The sequence below is a fragment of the Scleropages formosus genome, chromosome 23, assembly GCF_900964775.1.
Source record: "Scleropages formosus chromosome 23, fSclFor1.1, whole genome shotgun sequence".
Classification (NCBI taxonomy): domain Eukaryota; kingdom Metazoa; phylum Chordata; class Actinopteri; order Osteoglossiformes; family Osteoglossidae; genus Scleropages; species Scleropages formosus.
Window position 1 is genome coordinate 19,746,368 of NC_041828.1, and position 22,006 is coordinate 19,768,373.

Sequence of the window (22,006 nt, forward strand, 5' to 3'; positions counted from 1 at the left end):
CTAATCTGCGTCTTGGTCCTTTTAACTGTTTTCACTTCTATTACCTGAATGACCTGTATTGCAGTCTTTTTCGTTTTTAATGACCTCAGTCATGAATTTGTAATTTTATTGTGAGCAGCATGACACCTTTCACACTTTCTCATCTTCCCATCGTTGACTTTTTGCTCCATCTCATTTTACAGACATCATCATCGCCATCAGCAACGTCTGTCTTGTCATCGGCGTCGTTATCATCATCCTCATCATCATCCTCCTCTTCCTCCTCTACATCATCATCATAATCATCAACACTCTCCACCACACCTCGCTGGGAGGTAAACCAACAGACACTGACTCCCTGTCTCCCCTTTCCTGGCAGTTGTGGCCAGAGCATCAGAGCTGGCCTTCATCCGGGAACCCAGCGATGTCATCGCGGTGCGGGACCGACCCCTTATGCTGGACTGCCAGGTGGCAGGGGAGGGGCCCATTACAGTCACATGGCGGCGAAACGGTGTGCCAGTGCCCGTGGGTCAGCGGGCCAGGGTGTTGGCCAACGGCACGCTGCTAATCAGGAGCTTCCAGAAGCGTGGGGAGAGCATGGAGGCGGATGCGGGCGAATACGACTGCGCGGCACAGAACCGCTTTGGGTTGCTGGTCAGCCGTAAGGCCCGGGTCCAGATCGCATGTGAGTGAGGGGGTCCACACCAGTCTCCATGTTACGGTTTCTTCTTCGCCTGCTGACCTTACCTTCAACTTTCATTCAGACATCAACATCCGTAATTCTTCAGCCCTTCCGAATGCAGTACCTGGATTATAACATAATTATATAATACACGTGGGGGGTGCGGTGGCGCAGTGGGTTGGACCGCAGTTCTACTCTCCCGTGGGTCTGGGGTTTGAGTCCCGCTTGGGGTGCCTTGTGACGGACTGGCGTCCCGTCCTGGGTGTGTCCCCTCCCCCTCCGGCCTTACGCCCTGTGTTGCCGGGTAGGCTCCGGTTCCCCGTGACCCCGTAAGGGACAAGCGGTTCTGAAAATGTGTGTGTGTGTGTGTGTATATAATACACTATATAATTATAATGTTGTATATATAGCATAGTATATAATTATAATTTCTATTATAATTATATTCTATATTATAAGAAAAATTTTGTACGTTATCCAATTTAGCATCAGTGTAATTCCACGAAGGAATGTTTCTTCATGTGTTTTTCAGATGAAGAAATTGAATGTACATTACATATAGATTATTCTGAATATAAGAAACATTTTCAGACACATTAGTAGAGTATTCCTGAACCCCCCCTATAACGATGTGTAACGTAACAATCCATAATGTTTTCACCTCCAGCGTCACACACTCCTCGGTCACATGCTAACTACAGCTGTTCTTAAAGAAGGAGTGACCTACAACCTTCCCTTTAGCCCAATAAAACCAGTGATGCAGTAGAATTATGGCCATCCTCTGATGGTGCTTATTCTAGGCCAGAGGTTACCATAGTAATGCACTTTCATTTAAAACCATCTAACACCAACTAACAATTTATTGATTAGGGAAGAGGTAATGCTGTTTTGGCTTCTTCTTTTGGCTGAATGACTTTTACCTTATAGGGGGAAAACACCTTTTTTTATTTATTACTGCATGTTTAAAAGAAAAAGGCAAATGTCGGCTCTATCTGCATGGCAGGGTAAAGACTAGCATGTTGTTTTTTTAGTTCATCTGGTGTTAGCAGTGCAGGTGGTCAGGTTTTTGGGCCCCTGGGCAAGAGCCAGATGAGCAGTCCTTGGCTTCTATCTCTATATTAATAAACCTCTACATACATTTTTTTATCTATAACAAAATAATTATTTTACATATCGATACGTGCAGATTGCGAAGAAGGGAAAATAAAATGTGATAATGTTATTTTCAAGATAATTATTTATTATAACAGGTATGTAAACACGTGCGCAGAACACAAATGTATACTTTAACGGCTGAAAACGGCCTGAAAACGAAACATTTTCAACACTGAAGATGGTTAACAAATTTACACCATTTACTGTGTAGAGGGACAGTACACTTCAGTTTTGTCACCTACAAAGAAACAACATTCCAAAGACACAGGGTGGCATGCATCATACCATGTTTACATCATTTATAAGCCAAACTGATTTTCAGTTTTATAATGGAACTGATTCTTCTTCGTTAAGCAAGGGTTTCTGATTTTTTAATTTAATTTCAATTTTTAATTTTTTCTTCCAAGATTACTATCAATTGTTCAATTTCAGTAGCAAAATTTGCCACCCTCAAATTTTTGCACTTCCACGCCTGTTTGTCTCATTACAAAACTGGTTCTCGGTGTGAACATACAAGGCATGCAGAGAAATGTACTATTTTCATGAGAAAAGGTTTCGCTTGAGCAGATGGGCAGAGGTGATCACAGACAGAACGGGATGTCGAGTTGCATTTCACGGGCTAGAAGTTTAATTCTGCTCTCACTAGGATTTCCACAGCCGGAAGACCGTGGTACACTCCGACACCACAGCAGCCATTTGTGTGGATCGCTGGGTCGAGGACGTAAATTTTAGAACTCCCGCACAGAATACCGAGGTGTTTCTCTCTCACCCCTCGCTCTCTCAGCTCTGCCCAAGTTTCACACACACCCCGAGTCAATGTCTGTGGACGAAGGCGGCGTGGCCCGTTTCCAGTGTGAGGTGAATGGAATCCCAGAGGCCAATATCACCTGGGAGAAGAACAGGACTACTCTGAACACACAGGACACCAGGTACTTAGTGAACACACACATACATGTACGCACACTAATACGTACAGTTCATTCACTGAATCACAGAGACAGGACAACCCTGAGCTCTGAGGATACCCAATATATATATAGAGAAACAATAATGCACATATATTTAACACTAGACTTCCATGTGATATATCCTACATGGCATTTATTCATTTAGCTGACACTTTCCTCCAAAGCAATTTATTATCTTAAACTACCTACAATTATTTACCTATTTATACAGCTGGGTAATTTTACTGGAGAAATTTAGGGTAAGTACCTTGCTCAAGGATACTACAGCTAGAGGGGGGATTTGAACCTGTGAGCCTTGGTTCCAAAGGCAGCAACTCCAATCACTACACTACTTGCCATCTCCCTATAATATACCTATACAGTGCAAATACAGTGGTGGAATGGACAAAAACAGAATACACCCATACAGACAACAGAACCCAGTACCAACCCTACATGTGCCAGGACTTTTCGTTTGGCAGCTTTTAATACAGAATACCTGTCCTGACTGGCAAATGAGACATCTGAACACTGATGTTTTTTAAGGGTGCCGTCACCGAATGTGTCGTATTTCCTTTTCAGGTATACTCTACTACCTGCGGGCATCCTCCAGATTACAGGCGTGCGGCGGGAAGATGCAGGGGTGTACCGCTGCGTGGCCGCTAACATTGCCAACACCCGCTTCAGCCACGAGGCCCATCTCAACGTCACCAGTGAGCCGCCTTCTAATTCACACGTTACGTATTTCACACATTGTATAACCTTCTCTCACTGCATTCCACAACGAAAACTTTGTAGGATACGTGACCTCACTGGCAATCACAAGAGTCACTCAAACTGTGCATAATTTTGTGAAATAGAAATAGAAATTTGGCAATCATGTAACATGGACAGGTCACGCAAGGAGAAAAATGAAATCTGTTTATTGCAGTGCTTACAAATGACATTTGTTCAGTAATAATTGTGCAAGAACATTTGAGTAAAAGCCACTTCATCCGAGTCCCTCGAGCAGAAGAAGTTGAATCTCCCCAATTGCTTTTTCTCTGGAGCTGTGGCCTCACGGACCTACAAGGAGCCAGTGATCCTGTCGGGCCCTCAGAACCTTACTCTGACGGTGCACCAGACAGCCATCCTAGAGTGCATCGCCACAGGGAACCCTCGGCCCATAGTGTCCTGGAGCCGCCTGGGTAAGGCTGCCCGCCTCCTGTGGTCTTGGCCAGTCTGCACCCAGACACTCTGTACAGTCTCTCAAGGCGATGGCCACACAGTTCAGCTCTGTGGGCAGGGGCCTCGTGGGTCTCCTTGCATGTAGCCCTGTGACAGACCTTCCTCTCCTTGCAGATGGGCGCTCGATTGGTGTGGAAGGCATCCAGGTGCTGGGCACGGGCAACCTGATGATCTCCGACGTGTCACTGCAGCACTCTGGAGTGTATGTGTGCGCCGCTAACCGTCCGGGAACCAGAATGAGGCGTACCGCCTTGGGCCGACTCGTAGTGCAAGGTGAGCATGCTGCTGGTCCCCCCAGCGAGCTGGGCACCACATGCGGCCGATCCGGTAATTGTTTTATTATTTTAAAAAACAGGGGTTGCTTCATCCTAGTGCTGTGCCATACTCTCCTCTGCGGCAGCTAGATTCTACCCTTCCCATCAAAATCCTCATTTTCCTCCACATCTACTCCAGTGGAGCGTGGCACAGATGGACACAGTTCATGGGGGGAGGGGAGGGGAGCCTGTTAATACACTGAGGGATGGGATAGGAAGCGCTGGAGGTGGTCAGGAGGGACCTGAATGCGTGAGACCATTAACCTATATTGGATTTGGACATGACTTCAGGGCTTCCTCTCTGCCTCTGCTCCAAGGGGAGCCTTGGCTTCTCTGGAGATCATGACTTGAGGGCCCTCCTTGCCTTCCTATAATGACACGTAGATAGAGAATTCCACCTGGACATAAAAAATGAAGACCCCCTTTCTACGCTGCAGTCGCTCTACTGCCATTACACACCATCCATTTATCAAAGAATGTAAAGAATGAGGGGGTGCGGTGGCGCAGTGGGTTGGACCGCAGTCCTGCTCTCCCGTGGGTCTGGGGTTTGAGTCCCGCTTGGGTTGCCTTGCGACGGCCTGGCGTCCCATCCTGGGTGTGTCCCCTACCCCTCCGGCCTTACGCCCTGTGTTACCGGGTTGGCTCCGGTTCCCCGTGACCCCGTATGGGACAAGCGGTTCTGAAAATGTGTGTGTGTGTGTGTGTGTGTGTGTGTGTGTGTGTGTGTGTGTGTGTGTGTGTGTGTGTGTGTGTGTGTGTATATTCATTCCCAAAAAACTTTCTCACTACTGAAAACCTTTTTCAAAACTTGATTCCGCTGCATGCAGCCATTCCCAGTATTCTTAGATTTATGCTTATGGACTGTTTCCTTCAGTTTAGATCATCGGTTATTCAGTCAAATCTAAGTCAAGAGATGTGGCCCCTGGAAAACATTTTTGTTTTCCATCAATGTTTTGATATTTGTGTATTTCAAGTCTTTTTTGTCACCTGTTTCTTTGTCTTTCACGTAATTCAAGTCACAGCCTTCAGTCAGAGGAGTTTTTGAGTGGAAAATATCCTTGTGCTCTTTACTGTACCTGATGCAGTGATCTTAAGGGCCCATGATCAGAGGCAGCAAAACAGTCAAATAATAGGTACACTCGGGGTGTGCTTGTAGGTGGCAGGGAGCGCAGCGGTCAGGGCTGTAACCGTCTAACCTCATGGTTCCCAGTTTGAATTCTGCTGCTGCCAAACCCATTTTTTAGTAAGAACAACCTTCTCTATCAATCAATGAGAAAATCTTTATAATTTGCTTAGTGTACAAGCCTAACGTTGTAAGGTTATTAAAAATATTATAAATCTTCAACTACTGTATATTTCACACCAAATATTTGCTTAGATGTATCCCACTGTTGACACCAATTCACCAAAGTGTGTTCGGGTAAAAAGTTTAGTTTTGCTCTTATCCAGTCTGAAAACCCAGCTGTAACCAAAGGGCCAACAGCATGTGACGAACTCCATGCACTAAAATTTGTTGCTCTCAGATTTCTTGTTCGTCTTCATCAAGGGTTCCATTTATTTTGGTGATCAATACATATGTGTAAAGAGCGTTTGAAGCCTCCAGTGATTTAGCACCCAGTCTGCTGCTCTGTTGGTTGCTTTAACCTAATCAATCAATAGTTCTGTACATCACAAGCTGATAGGTTACTTGGCAGAGGGTGCGTTAAATGTATTCATTAATTTATTGATTGATTTTGGGAGAGGAACAAAGACTGTGGACACTGGTGATGTGGAAAACATGTCTGTCCTACCTAACGTCCTTCTCACCGACGCGCCCAAGACCATCTGGCTGATGTGTTTGAGCTCCTCCACCGAAGAGGTGTTTAATGGCCACATAACAGCTTGAGCTGTTTGTCCTGATCATTTACTAGTTTTATGGTTCACATTTGATGTTTCTAAGAACAGTTTAAAATAATGATAGTTCTTCAGGATTTTTTTCATCTTTCCCTTTGCTTGAACAATTGTTTAACTGTCTATTTGTACTTTAGTATCAGGCTTTATGTCAAATTTTCATTTTCTTAGAAAAAAAAATCCACTTTAAAGTCAGGTAAATCTAAGTCTAAGAAAAATTATGAAAATAATGAAAATATGTTCTCCAATGATATAATGAAAAATTTTAGTTATTTCAAATAAGTACTTTAAGTGGTATAGCTGTGTGCCTTTCTAAAATTAGATTTTAAATGTGTCCTCCTGGACACCACAGCTTATGTTGCAGCACAAATGATCAGACTACTCTCAAAATGGTAAAGACTGTGGAAAAAATAGCAATCAAAGTATTTGCGAAATTATTGTATTACTTTTATCCAGTTTATGTCTTATGTTGACAATGTTCCAATCAATATTGCCACTGACAACTGCTTTCAGTGATGTCCTATCAGTGTATATCTACCTTCTATCGCTTTCAATCGACCTGTATGTTTTGTGTAAGGTTGGTCGTATGTCCGTCAGTTTGTGTCTATCTGTGTGCATCCCATCTGCGGTTCCCTTGGACAATGCTCTTTGGACTGGGAAATCCACCCCTTAAACACTCCTGTATTCAAATGAGCATCGGTCTGGTCCACGTCTTCCTCATTTGGCCTGGGATCAGGTTTTTTTACGGTGTCTGCTCTTTCACACACTACATAATGTGCCAGGCCAGCCTACCGCCTTGGTCTTGAACTGACCAAGGTTATGGGTGAGGTTGAACGGTCTGAATTTGTGGGTGGGGTCGTCAGGGCAGATGCGGGGCGGACAATGGACAGCCCATATTAAGGAGAGGAGATGGCGAGCGAAAAGAGTGAGAGGTGCAGGGGAGGGGACGATGTCAGGGTGGGGGATGACCTCTGGCCTCTGACCTCTGACCTTCCCCTAGTAGGGAAACAGAGGAAGGTGGGGTTGGGAGGGCCAGGCGAGACACAAGGAGGCTCTGGCTTTGGTTGGGTTTGGTGAGAAGATTGATGGGCCTGACAGAAGAGCGTGACACTGCGACTCCCCCCTGACTGACACCCAGGCCTGTGGGGACAGTTGTTCCCCTCGCAGCTGGTCGTCAGGCTGAGAGCAGGAGGCTGCACACAAAGGAAGTGCGGTCATTGTTAGCGACAACAGACGGCTCCGAAAAAAGCATGCATCTGAATTCAATAGTTTTTTCCCCCCTGTATTGCATTTATCTGTTATTTTCTCCAAAGCAACTTACAGTAAATTATTCACCTATTTACACAGCTGGGCAATTTTTCACTGAATAAGTTCAGGGTAAGTACCTTGATCAAGAGTACTACAGCAGAAGGTGGGGTTTGAAACTGTGCCCTTCAAGTTCAAAGACAGTAGCTTTAACCTCCACGCTGCCTCTGCTGCCCAAATTTAGGGTAACAGTTAGGGTTGGGGTTAGGGTTAGGAATAGGGTTAAGGTTAGGGGTAGTGTCCAGCACCACTCCATAATCTAGCTAACACTCATCGGATCAAATTTTTAGAGTAAGTTCACCCCGAAGTGCTGCAGAGCAGAGATGAGAGCTGTTTTGATGGGATTGACTAATTACACCCCACGGCCCAACATGCAGAGTCTGCGCACCTCGGATGTCTCTTCTGGGCCTTTGCAGAAGCCTGGAGTGGCCCAATTGAGCATAGTCTCTACACCCCATCTGTCTTCCCGTACTGCCTACGAAGGGCCGACTATCTCACCCCAGCCCCCTTTCACCCCCCACCCCCCGACTGTGGACCAGCTGAGAGCAGAGCCGTTATCTCTAGATTTACAGCTACAGCCGATGGCACCGACTCTTCAGCACCACACTGATCTTATCGATTGAGCTGTGAGAGCAACATGTCATAATTAAAGGCCTCTGATGAAAGATATTGTGATATTAACTAATGTAGCAGAACAGATAATGAGAAGGACAACAAAACACTGGTGCTCAACTTCCAGATCATTCTTTAGATATTACCGTTGCTGACCATGAGCTTGGGAGAGTGACCGGGGGGGTCTGCTTTTTGGGGAGAGTTTTGGGGTACTCACATGCACTCACTTCACCTGGATGCTGCCGTGAGCTGAGTAGATCCTCACTAGAGGCTTGTATAGAAAAAGGGATCTTTCTACACTCACCATGTGGTTGAGTAAAGAGAAGGGATAAAGAATAACAATCAATAACTGGAAAATCCAGACTAAGTGTACCTTCTCACAGTATCACAGTAATTATATGCATTATACCTCACAGCATGTGGTCTGTGTGATTGGGAGTAGGTTTGTTCCCTGTTCAGTCTGCATGGAGTTTTCCTCTTCTCCCTTGTTCGCGTGAGTTTTCTCCAGGCGCTCTGGTTTCCTCCCACAGTCCAAAGACGTGTTTCAGGTGAAATGCTGGCTCTAAATTGCCTGTAGCGTGTGGCTGTGTGCAGCAGTGTGTGTGAGTGACTACCCCGCTATGGGCTCGCATCCCATCTGGGGTTTACCCTGCCTAGCCCACCATCCTATGCTTCCGGGACAGGCTCCATACCGCTGTGATCTTCAGCTGGTGATATCGACATTATTGTTTCTCGTCCACTATTTTGAGATGTAGTTTCCTATAATGAAGTCTGCATTTGTTCTTTTAAAAGGGGGAATATCTAATACATCGTGTACTTTTCACATACATATTTTAAAAGTCTGAGCAGCGTCTCAATTTCGAAGTTTAGTGTACAGCAAGTTAGCAAAATACTTTTCGGTAATATCTCGATGATTATGATTTTACTGTGTTTTTCAGTCCGGTTAGCTAAGTGAACGTGTGAGGGAGTCCGGATGTTTTAGACTCGCATTACAGCCTAACCTGTATATTATTATATGTAAAAAGGCCAAGATGCACAGTTTCAAAAGCCTTTGTTACCTTTTTGTCTTACACATCTGCCTCTGTTTAGCAAGTGTAATATTTCATATCTGCTGTGATTTGCATGAAAATAGCATTAGTGCTCCCAGCACATAACGAATGACTTGACCAAAGTCTGGATGAACATCCGAAGTTTATTTTAACAGTATCTCAGATGTAAAAAACATTTTACTGATGGCTCTTTCTGAGAACTATGAGCCTCAGAAATCTATATTTTTCCGTTAATAGATGAAATCAGGGAGCCAGCTGATGAAAGCTTTGGGGAATACAATTTATTGGGCGATTGATTAATGGCTCCCCATTGAAAAGGACCTCTTGGTGCCCCCTGACCCCAACCCCCCAGAAGCCCTGCTCCCCTTTCTCCCTTCTTCTGGTTCCCAGAGGCCTTTCGGTGGCTCACACTGGAGCCCCGGGGAGGAACCCCGGCAGTCAATCCTTCCCTGTCTCCTCACACTATACTTTAGTGGGTCTGAAGGGACTGATTGATACATTTGATTGGCAGTTTGTTTAGTTCCGTCCGTCTTTGTTCTTTCTCTGCTTTTTTCACGTTTCTCCATAAATCATTTTCCAGAGTTGCAAATTCAGAAATAGTGTTTGCCCTGTGATGAAAAACATGAACATACACAGACAATTATACACACTCCCACTAAATTTGGGGCTATTAAATTTTGGAGATATGCAAGTATTTTTTTGCGGTGTTCATATCTCTGATGAAAGATCTTTAAACGTTCCTTTTTTAGAAACATGCTAAAGGTCGTACACTGTTGATCCGCCCGACTCATCATTTATAAACATTATGGTCATTGCCTTCATTTCAGTTTTTAGAATTTTTAATCCCTTTGGTCAGTTCAACAATCTGTTGTCAACACTGTTACCATGCTTACCGTTTCACTTTACTACAGTGCGATTCACATGCCAGGATTCTGTAACTGTTATGACCTCAGGAGTTGGCCATTGGGTTCCGCCTTTTCTTCACAAAGGCTTTAGATAACCTGTATCGTAGCTGTTGTATAATTCAATTTTTTTTGTTTCCTTTTTTCTCGTGGAAACTCGTTGATAAGGCTGGTACACAAAAATGAATAACTAGAAACTGTTTCCATGGCAACATGCTGCTCAGGGCCATGGGAGGATCCTTTCTAACCCTCCAGGGGTGTCCCCTCTCCTTCCCCTCTCCCTCCCGTCTTCCTCTCTAAGGAGTGACATGGGTCCCATGTGCTGGTGACACTGGGTGCCCTCAGACTGGCTCCCTAGAGTCCTCTTGTCTTCCTGCCATTGCTTTGGGACAAGTGTCTTAGGAAGACTGACTGCTGCCCCCTACTGTGGAGTAGAGTTACTGCTGCATAAAAACACCTCTTTACATTTTGTCTTTTTATTCAATACTGTACCGTCACATATTATAATGCTTCAGTTCTTTATAACTAGAGGACACATTTAGTCTTTGGTAAATTCCTAGTATAATTTGATGTCACACTTTGACATCAAGTTCAGTACAATAATACACCATACACTATAGCATCGAATGCGTTCCTTACGCTTCTCTCCCATCTTCTGCCTTTGTACTAATGTTTTGCCATTCAAATCTGCAGCTCCCCCTGAGTTCCTGCAGTGGCCGCAGTCTGTCTCCAAGCCGGCCGGTGGCAGTGCAGTGTTCACTTGTGTCGCCCAAGGGGTCCCAGAGCCTCATCTGATTTGGTTGAAGAATGGCAAGATCCTAATGCCAGGGGACAATGTCAAGATCACCAACAATAACAGGTGCCTTCACCACTGCCCACTTTTAGCTTCACTTTTAATTCCATCACATAAAAATGGATATATATATATATATTTTAAGAATTTACGAGAAGACTGTCAGAAATGGTATGCAACAAATATCTTTATGTTTGTTTTAATATTAGGCTCCAATGTGCTATACACAGAATTATATATACAGAGCATTGTGTTCATTTATACTTGAAGTATTTATGTTATAATTGTTACTTTTGCACACATTCACTGATCTTGCCTTTGTATGTCTCCTAAAAATGGGGATTTGTTGAGCTGATGACAACCCTTTGGTGTGGCCTTTGGTGACAGTGGCACCAAAAATGTTATACTAATTGTTCAATTATAAAAATGACCTTTACCCTACTGTTTACTTCTTTCCACATGGTGTTCCTTAATGAACGATTAAGTCAATATACATTCTGTAAATGAAATCATGACCAAAAAGTTACCAGTACGATGAAACCAATTGCTTTACATGTGGTTCAGTTCCTTGGTTCAGCCGCACGATGTCTGTGTTTCCCGCCTAGAGCTGAAGGTGAAGTTCAGAGTGTGCCTGGTTTTCAACCTAAAATATGTCGGTAAATTTAAAAAAAAAAAAAATGAAGCTCCAATATTCATGTTGAATACTGAAATTATGCTCCTGTTGCTCGCAAAAGTGTAGGAGTGTTCATTGCTCACGTGCGGGAAAATAATGCAATAAAACTATCGCAGCACGCTGGCTGTGACGCGCATCACGTCCGAGGACGAGGCCATCTACCAGTGCATTGCGGAGAACAGTGCCGGGACCAACCAGGCCAGCGCTCGCCTCGCTGTCTCTCTGGCCAAAGAGATGCCTGACTCCCCGCAGGACCTGTCGGCCGTGGCGCTCTCCAGTACCGCGTTGCAGGTCATCTGGGCTCAGCCGCCCGCCGAAGTCACCGACGGCATCATCGGCTATGTTCTGCACATCCGCAAGCTGGGCGGTGAGGGTTTCTACTGCTGCACTTTAGTGCCTGTTTAAGGGGTTAAGCAATGACAAGAAAGGAAAAGAGAACCCTTGTTTTTTTAAGGGATTTTAGTTAAGTCTGGTGTGCATCTGTCCTGTGACCTACCTAGACTAGCAGCTGGGTATTCGAAAATGCTGCTGTCTTGGATGCGACTCACAGCAATATCACTGAAATAGAACAGTGTGTCTCAGACAGGGCCGCGCTTTGGATAGCCGAACCTGTCGGACCCAGTGGGATCCCTCACCCACAAGGGGCCCTGCACTCACTGGAGTTGCCAAATCTTATCGAAGGTCAAACATGCTCCAAGACAGACTGAACACACACACACACACACACACACACACACACACACACTGTCTGAAACCGCTTGTCCCAAGCGGGGTCACAGCAAACCGGAACCTAACCTGGCAACACAGGGCACAAGGCTGGAGGGGGAGGGGGCACACCCAGGACGGGATGCCAGTCTGTCACAAGGCACCCCAAGCGGGACTTGAACCCCAGACCTGCCAGAGAGGTCAAACCCGCTGCACCACCACACCCCCTACAGAGTGAACAGTCTCGCAGTATTATCTCCAGAAGGTGACAAAGAAAGTGTGTGAATTACAGCTGAGATGAAGCACTCTGCCTCGGCATCATCGGCAAGGCCAGTCCATCACTGAGAGTTTCGTCTCTTTTCCCAGTATTCCTTTGGGAGAGAGGGACAGCAAAAAAATTCGAAAAGTGAGAAAAACTTGAGTTTGTAGAACAGAAAGCAAAAAGAAGTACTTATAAATATAGTTTTACGTCAAAATATTAGCTAATAAATATAGACATTATTTTCTTTTAATACAACATAAAAGCACATATTCCTGATACCTAATGTGATATCTGATATAATGTTAAATCCAGGAAGCCCCACCAAAATGGTCCAAATTAGGCCCCACAATTGCTAAGGCTGGTACTGGTCTCAGATAAAAGACCGTTCCAGGTAGACGGGCACTTTGGACTCTGAAACAGGGAACAAATACAGGCATCATTTTGCTTTTTGCTCATTATTTGGGTTTACAGTTTCAGTACATCACTGCTGTTGGTGATGTGTAAGACCTTCCTACTGTGGAGACCCATCATTACATTTACATGTACATTAATTCATTTAGCAGATGCTTTTCTCCAAAGCGACGTACATATTATAGAAAATACAATGTGTTCATTACATTAGCAGAAATAGACACTTAGATGCAGATGTGTGATCCTGAAGTGCAGTTAGTTTGTTGCTTTCCACCATATGAACCAATGTTCATCACACGAGTAGCTGCATAAAACTTTACCAGAATATCAACGATTCCTCGTCACCTTCCAAGTAGTGTTTTTTTGAGATACATATAAACTTTACATGACTACCTGTGTAAAGGACTGATCCGAGCATGATCTTAAAGTTATAGTGCATGAACATTTATACCTTACATGAACTTAAGAGATCATGGGCGAAGTGAGTCTGTAATGTAGTCTGACCACATGTCCAAGACAATTAAATTAATTCTGATTTCATTGTGTGCTCTGTTTTATACTTGTATAAACCCCCTGAATATAATATTTATGTGTTCCTTAACAGTCATATACTGTGTCAGTTGGGATATTTTTACTTATTGTGTTATAGAGGTATGTATGGTTGTTTTGCATATAAAATGATTTCTGATGTCTGCATTTGCTTATTTATGCATTAGCTCCTAATTATGCTTTGTTTAAATCATTATGATCCAAGAACTGCTTTAATATTTTAAAAAAACAGTGCTGCCCTCTGGGGTGCATTTCGGACACGTAGAGCTGTCTGTGAACGCCACAACGTTCCTCACGCAGAGCCGGACAGTAAGGAGCTGCAGGAGGCTGTGAGCAAGACCACCTTCCAGCACGACTTCAGTAACCTGGAGCCTGCGACCACCTACTCCATCTACCTGAAGGCGTACTCACCGCTGGGAGCCAGCCAGCAGTCCCGCACTGTGGTCGCCACAACACTAGGGGGCGGTAATGAGAAGTGTCTCACACACAAACACGGGGCAATTTCGGATTGAGCCTTTGGAAACAATGTCCATTTTCTGGCAGTTTTCCTTGCTTCTTCCTCTCCGTTACGGATGGCCTTGAAAGCACCAAACGGGTCCAAAGTGACCTGGACATGTTTTTCCACATATTTTATTTATGTAACTATTTATGTGAAAATCAAAAAGCACATATTCATATTAAACAACATGTTGATATTATACAATCACTCCAGAAATCCCTCAGAAAGTTAGTGTTTCAATATTTTTCCTTTTAAAATGTAATGCTTTTAAGACAAATAAAATTTAAGAACAATACACAATGCACAAAGTGGTTCAAAAGTAACATACACACACACACACACACACAGTCTGAAACCGCTTGTCCCGAGCGGGGTCGCGGTGAACCGGAGCCTAACCTGGCAACACAGGGCACAAGGCTGGAAGGGGGACACACACCCAGGATGGCACCCCAAGTGGGACTTGAACCTCAGACCCACCCAAAACATGTTACTTCAATTTTAGTGACAGAATATGAAGCTTTCATTTTTACAAACTATGTAACATTACTTTTTTCTCTTTTTCTCCTCTTTTCTCCTCCCGTCTTCATCTGTGTTGCACACCCTACCGCCGCCTCCCACACCACAGTGCCGACTGCCCCAACCTTCTTCACCAAAGTTCTCAACTCCACAGCCGTGCAGGTCTTCTGGGAGCTGCCCAGCAAGCCGGGCAAGGTGGAGGGCTTCAAGCTGTCTTACCGCAAAGTGCCCCAGTTGGACTTCAGCACAGCACACCTGCTGCCCTGTCACATCAACACACACACCCTGTCCAACCTGGGTCAGTACAATTCCTTCAGCACACGTGTGGTGTGGCGTCGCAGTGTAGTCCTTCCATCCAGCTCCCACCCAACATCCAACTGTATTTACTTGTTAAATCAGTCAATGGCTTTTAAGGGATCTCAGCTGCTGAAACTTGTTTTCTTGACAATAGCAAGGTACACAAATGATGTCAGAGTTAAAGACCTGTGAACAACCTCTCTAAATGCCCGCTGTGACTTACATGAGCTCATATGTAAAGGCTAAAAATTATATTGACAACCTTTGAGTGTTTTGTGTAGAAATGGTAGAGAAGATTGATGGTGTTTGTAGCTCAGGTTGTTGACCCAGATGTCCAGGTGATGTGTCCAGCTGACACACATTGAGCACAATGATGCCACCTCAACTGGTGATGAAACTTTTGCAGTCTGAATGCCAAGCTCGGCAAACACCTGGACATGTGGAGTGTTTAGTGTGTTGTTGGAATTGTTTTACCAGTGAGATTTTACACTTTTGTGTACAGTCAATCCCGGACTTAAAGCTGTGTATCGACTTTGTGAGAAGTCAAAAATGCCCTAGCATTATATGAACCATAAGGATATATATAAAATAATGTGCATGCCTATGTTGTATATCACTGATTTCATGTCACAACAACAATAATATAGAATAATAATAAATAAATGTAGTATAGTATTACAGATGCTCCTTGACTTACGATGGTGATGGTGATAGACGTTCAGTAGAAATCGTACTTCGAATTTTGAATTTTGAATTTTTCCCAGGTAAACAATATGCAGAGAGATGCTCTTTCGCAATGCTGGGCAGCGACAGCGATCCGCATCTCTCAGACTGTCATGCAATCGCTATACAGATACCCCCCTGTAACTACGTTTTGTTTTGTACATCCATCATGTCTACAAAACGCCCATCTGTGTCTCCTGCTACTGGTGGGAAGAAGAAGAGGAGGGCAATCACCCTTGTGGAGAAACTCAAGATAGTTGCCCAGCATGAAGGCGACAAGCCCGTAATGTCCATCCCATGTATGTTAGGCTATGATGTTCGGTAGGTTAGGTGTATTAAGTTGCATTTTCGACTTACGATGGGTTTCGCAGAACATAACCCCCTCGTGAATCAGGGACCACCTGTTATTATTAAGCCTCACTATTATTTGTGCTTTCATTTCTAAATCTACTTTCTTGCCCCGCCAGAACACTCAGTTTTTCACTTTCTTGCTATTTTAAAACAAGCAACTTCAAGGAAATGACAAGCAAAATGTTTTGATCAGTAAAACACAATCGCTGACAGACACACAGACTGAGTCGATAAACGATATGATGCCGCGCACAGCAGCGGTCGGCTTTAGACTCTACGACCAAACATTGAAAATAATACAATGAGGTTAATGGGACAGTCATTGTAAGTCATAAGTCGTGTCATAAGTCAGGCATGTGGTAACCCGAGGCCCACCTCTACTTATATACTGTACTTTTATACTGGGTTTACCATGTAGCTTAGTTAAACTGCTCCTGAAATACGTGGCAACAGACACTGTAGTGTTCAGGTCTGTTGTACTGCAAATAGGTCTTGAATACCTAGAGCGAGGTACTTAGAATTTCTACAGCAGAAATTTCCCTGCCTCATCAATGGGTGAATAATTAGTAATCAGTAGCTTAGTATACAAATCTTTATTGTAAGTGACCTGGAACAAAACCTCAATAAAATTAAATCACTGCTCTGTTTTATAGTGCTCCAAACCTCTTTTCATTGTGTCTCTTCACAGTGGACAGACACGTTGGCTGTACGGAAATATTTACAGCATGTTTTACAGGAGGATGGGTCAAACGTGGAACTTTTTGAGTGCACCGTTTGGGAAAGACGTACCTCTTATGCCCATGAATCCCCTGGTCCCCTTATCACTGTGGCCAAGGCAGGTTTCGGAAGGTGCCGCAATTCATGCCGTGTCACACCAAAACATCTGAACGGGGCTGTATTTTCGCAGATGCTGGTGCTGTGTATGAAGTCAAGCTGTTGGGCTATAATGGAAACGGAGAAGGCAATTGCTCCAAACGCCTAGTATCTCTGACCGAGGATGGGACCAGCGCTAAAGCCAGTGGTAAGAGCCACCATGACTTGGACCCAACCTGGTTTGAAACCCAGTCATTGGGGGCTAGGTGAAGTGGTGTGGGGGAAAGAGTGGTTGAGTTGGAGTGAGATGTGTGACTGTGCTGAGACATGTCCCCACTGGGTTAAAGAAGGCTTTCTGGGGGGCAGCTATGGTTTCAACCAGGGGTGTCCAAACAGTTTGGCCCAAAGTCCATAGTCATTACTGTGAACTGGTCTGAAGGCCACATGAGTAAAAATCCTAGTGAAGTACTGAATAAGTCTTACAGAAAAATTATTATTTATATTATTGTGCTTTATCTATATGTGGTGTGTGTCTTGCTGTATTATCTTCTGATTCTAATGAATTTGAAGTATTTCTAGTATGTATAAAGTACATTAATAATTAATCACAAGTGTTCTTGTGCACCGCAGTAAGTGAGGTGGAGAGCTGCATGTTGGACCCCCCTGGTTCAAGGGATCATGTACACAGTTTTTTGGCATCTGTGTGCATCCTTGTGTGTCACATGTCCACGTGTACATGTCCATCTAAGTTTGCATGCAACTCACTGCCTCTTAGTCCTGCTATTGCTGTTTGCTGCAAGGAACTCATCCCTTTGTCTGTCCTGCCACTGCTCACCTGTCAGTCTCATCCCTCATGGGGTCTCCCTGTGTGCCCTGCTGTGAAATAAATCTTAACTGTTCAGAATGCTGCTCCTCAAACCTTTGCAGAAACACATTTGTTGGTTGTTACCATTCCAAGAAGATATCGTCACACCAGCGTGTTTTTATTCCATAATATGCATTCCAAAACAATTCCTGACGGTTATCATTTATATTTAATACCATACTGTGTAAATGAGTGAAAAGGCATGGACGAAATCTCAGTAACACTGTCTGTCTGTGCTGGGGTTCGAGCAGGTGGAGAGAAGCCTTGTAACTGCCGAGAGGATGGCGAGGGGTCCATAGCAGGCATTGTGGTGGGCATCCACATTGGGATGGCCTGCATCATCTTTTGCGTGCTCTTCCTTATGCTGGGATACCGCCGCAGGTAATGGCAGCGTTGTGTCAGTGTGGATTTACTTTCCTCGCACAGTGACTTTATAAGTCACCTTTAATTCATTATTCATTTAATTATCTTGGTGTTTTTGTTACACTGCCACATCAGCTGTCAAAGACACTAAGAATCATAAGCAATACAGGTTCCTTTTATGTTCCAAATATGTTCCTTTTAGGAGAACAACAGGAAGGTTGGTCTTGAACCCACAACTTTCAGGTTACAAGTCAGTGTCCAAAACCAATTTGTCTGTTTGCAAAAGCAAAAGTTATCTTCAGTAAGCAAACCAGGGATAACCAGGTAGTACTTGTACCTATATTTAAAGGTCTGTGTTATCAGTCTGCTTGTTGGCCTTAGCCTCCTGGCTCCATGTCTCCACATAACAGTGAGACTTTCAGAAAAGGACTCTTAACACTGGGGAGATTCCATCCCATTTGTAGCAGATGACACAGCACTTGCTGTGTTTACATGAGAAGTCGAGGCAGTGGTTAAAAGACATCTGGAGCTGTGATGGGTGGTAGGTTAGAGTTAGGGTGGGAGTGTAGCTGGAGTCAGAGGCACTGGACTCCCCAGTCAGAAGGACACCCACCCTGCCTGCTGACACGGTACTCTTGGGATGAGATCAGGGATCAGCAGTGATGGGTTTGGAGTTTTCTTCAACCTCAGTGCAGGGATGAGTCCCACTGCTTGAAACTGGAGCTAATTTCACACTCTGTCCCCAGTCTGTTCTGTAGGAAAGGGACCCAAGACAGCTGGTCCATTCCTCAGGGACATGAAATGGGCCACCAGCACCACAGCAACGGGGGTCCGAAAGCCAGTGCCATTGAATTAGTGCCTCAGGTAGGAGCTATGATTCTGATCACATCAACATGGTGTGGTAATAAGTGACTGTGGTCTGACTGGTTGCTCCAACCACTGTCTGTCTTTCTTTTGCTGCACAGGGCTGTATCTCCTGCCCACAAGGCGAGGGGCAACCCGGCCTGCCCCAACCAACTCAGTGCCAGGTCCTTGTCGAGCCGCATTCGTCTGCTCTGCCAGGCACGGGCACAGGCTAGCATGGGTGCACCTGAGGTCCAGCTAGTCTCTCCCCCTCCCTTCCCGACCACACTCTTCGGCATCTAGCGATTCCCTCACTTCACCTGCCCGCCTATGCCTCCTCTAGTGCTCCTGTCCCCAGTGGGCAGTCACCGCCTTGTAGCCACAAGCTGTTAAAAAAAACAAATGTGCACTGATGTCAACCACATTTAGGACCGCGGTCCTGGAATGTACGTGTGTTGCCACCACGTTACACCTTAACTGCACCACTTGGCCTTTGACCTCTACCCCGAACCAAAGTTGAATGGCCTTGATCCATGGACACGTGTATGTCCATGGATCTAGAATGATAGCCTATTTGTTGTCAGATGTCCATGTCTATATCAAACCTAATATGGTGCCAGGCTTTGGACTGTATGCCCATCGTGTATTACCAAGGTCATCTTTATAACCAAAATATTAACTTTCCATATTTCTCTATTTACTTTGGTAATGACACCAATACTTGGGCTTCACTATTTTCACTCCAGTACCAAACAGCACCACACAATTGAATGGAGGCCTTATAGCTTTAGACAGATCCCCCTGTAGATGGAAACTGATACCATAACTGGGGGTCTTCTCACCATGGAAAAGCAGCTTAGATGTTTACAGTGCAATGCCTGGTACTGTATAACCTCATGGAAACGTAAGACCATTAGATTATTCTTCACCACACTGGCCTTGAGGCAGACTGATCTGGAGGAAGCATAGATGCCAACTATCCTCAGCACTCCTACTTGTAGAACCAAGCACCCCCCTCCACCCCTCCAAAGATGTTTACTTCCAAAGATAGCTACCTCAGCCTGACGAGACCAAGCCATTAAATATCTGTGATGCTGCTGGTTAAGCAAACCTACCTCAGCCCAAACACCCTACCCACCCTGCCAAAGCCAGTGTTCCCATGCTAGCTGCTGTCACTCTGAAGGCCTGTATGACCCCCTGAATAACCCCGCCTACATGACATTTCCTGCTGGGCTGACTTCTACTCTCCCTGATTGTACTAGCCAGAGTGTGGCAGGTTTCCATCATATACAAATTTTGAGATTTTTTTATTTTTTCTTTGCCATTGTGTGTTTATTGCCATTGGAACAGGCTCTCTCGGCCACCTTACCTTGCTGCCGTGGCCCTGCCAATGGCTAGGTCAAAGGGGACTGATGAAGAAAACATCTCCCCACACAGCCTTGGAGCAGCAAAGCACAAATGCTGTCATAGCTGTGTGTGGTACACATTGTGTTTGCAGGTCGTGTGACAACTTCCTTGGTTATGCCATGTTATTTTTCTAAGGCTAACTAATAGGCGTGACTGCATGCTATCGTGTGCTGACACCCTTTCAGTACCCTGAAACTTAAGGCTTTCATTGCGACCTGTGATGACAAACTATATGTGAGTCTTCCTCACTTCATCTACGTACAACAACTCAAAAATGCTTTAATTGCAAGTGAGAGCCTCACCAGTACTGTGGAACCAAACAGAACAGGCTTCACTGTACAGAGGAGACCCATGAGAGAGGTAATGTTGCGGCCCAGAAACAAGGGGGTTTATGATTTGACATGGAAGGCACTCCATAAAAACAAAACAGAACCAGACAGGACCTCCATGACTGGATGGATCCACAGCAGCTCTGCTTAGGCAGCCATCCAGATTCAGATTCCACCAGTGTGGGACTGGTGTGGTGGTTTGTGTTTAGTGTCTAAGAGTCCGCAGCATGGCCCTGGCTCCCAGTGTAAAGCTCCCCTCTCGTCAACCTGTCCACAAAATGTTTGGGCAAAGACGTAGCTGAACGATATCCAAAGATGTAAAGTTTTTTAATGGTTTTTGTTCGTTTTCCTACATGTTTCTTCTTGGAAGTGATATACTACGATCTAAGTCATTTTTTAATTTCACGTTTCGCTGTTCCTGTTTTAAGGGGTAGATGTGGTTGTGAAGAGACCAGACATTAATATTGATAAATTCTAACAATGAACCAAAGTCTAAATATACATACCAATGCTGCCTAACCAATGAAATATGAATATAGGCTTTAACAAAAGACAGCAAGTCCGCTTGTGTCTTATTTGGGTGATTCTTCTAAATTGCCTCTTAAAACCCGGAACTAAGTTGAGTTGTCGTTTATATGAGTAGAACTTTAAACTGAAAGAATTACAGATGAAAATGGGATATATTTTCAAGAAGATTTTCTATGTTAATACAAAAAAGCTTTCTAACTTTGGTCTTCAATTTGCCAAATAGCTTTTCTGAAGGCTAAAAAAATAACCAAATACTTCATACATATTTTAACATTCATAGACGTTAACCACATGTGACACAAACTCATTACCAAAGCACAGGAACGCACGTGTGTGTGTGTGTGTGTGTGTGTGTGTGTGTGTGTGTGTGTGTGTGTGTGTGTGTGTGTGTGTTCTCTGAACTGCTGATTGTTGATCTGCTGACCTTGAGCACAGTAGGGTTCGAAGTGAGGATCAGAAAGAAAACATTAAATAACTGAACTGTATTCAAACTCGTTGTTATTGTACACATTATTCTTATTATGTGTACATTTTTCAGTAGCCCTCATTGAGATCCCATTGCCCTCAGGGTTGGACCAAAGCCCTCATGTGTATTAAAGGTTAATCCATTGTGCTACTGTCAAAAAAATTTCCTCCTAAGTTTTCTCTTTTTCTACTTGAAATGTGTGAAAAACGTATTGTACCAAAAGAAAAAAGAAGAAAACATGTTATGATACGGGAGATGTATTTTTTTTTGTTTAGCTTGAGTCATGTAGTGGTAAACCTAGATTCATTGCTGAAATATTGTTTGGATGTTCTTTTTTTGAGCTTTTGGTTCTATCTCTCTTTTATCCTTGATGTTTTTCCTAGTGTATGGGAAATGTAACCAAAACTGGAGGCATTTTAATGTTCATTTCTAAATGTTATTATTATTATTATTATTATTATTATTATTTTTTGTTTCCCTATAACCCTTTAATTCCATGTGTTTTATTTCCTTTTACCAGTTAATGGGTAATGTGAAAATGTATGTTAGAA

General features: G+C 44.1%; 1 protein-coding gene across 1 annotated transcript; it reads left to right on the forward strand.

Annotated features, from left to right (window-relative positions):
• Positions 1–336: 336 nt before the first annotated feature.
• Positions 337–20,127, forward strand: LOC108942494 (immunoglobulin superfamily DCC subclass member 3-like; the record flags this gene model as incomplete). Its single annotated transcript, XM_029248516.1, has 13 exons — positions 337–664; positions 2,601–2,745; positions 3,346–3,476; positions 3,813–3,950; positions 4,105–4,263; positions 10,756–10,921; positions 11,645–11,895; positions 13,756–13,920; positions 14,580–14,768; positions 16,749–16,862; positions 17,771–17,900; positions 18,629–18,746; positions 18,848–20,127. Coding segments are annotated over 13 exons (2,148 nt in total), but the record flags the coding sequence as incomplete, so codon positions are not given.
• Between the last annotated feature and the right edge of the window lie 1,879 nt (positions 20,128–22,006).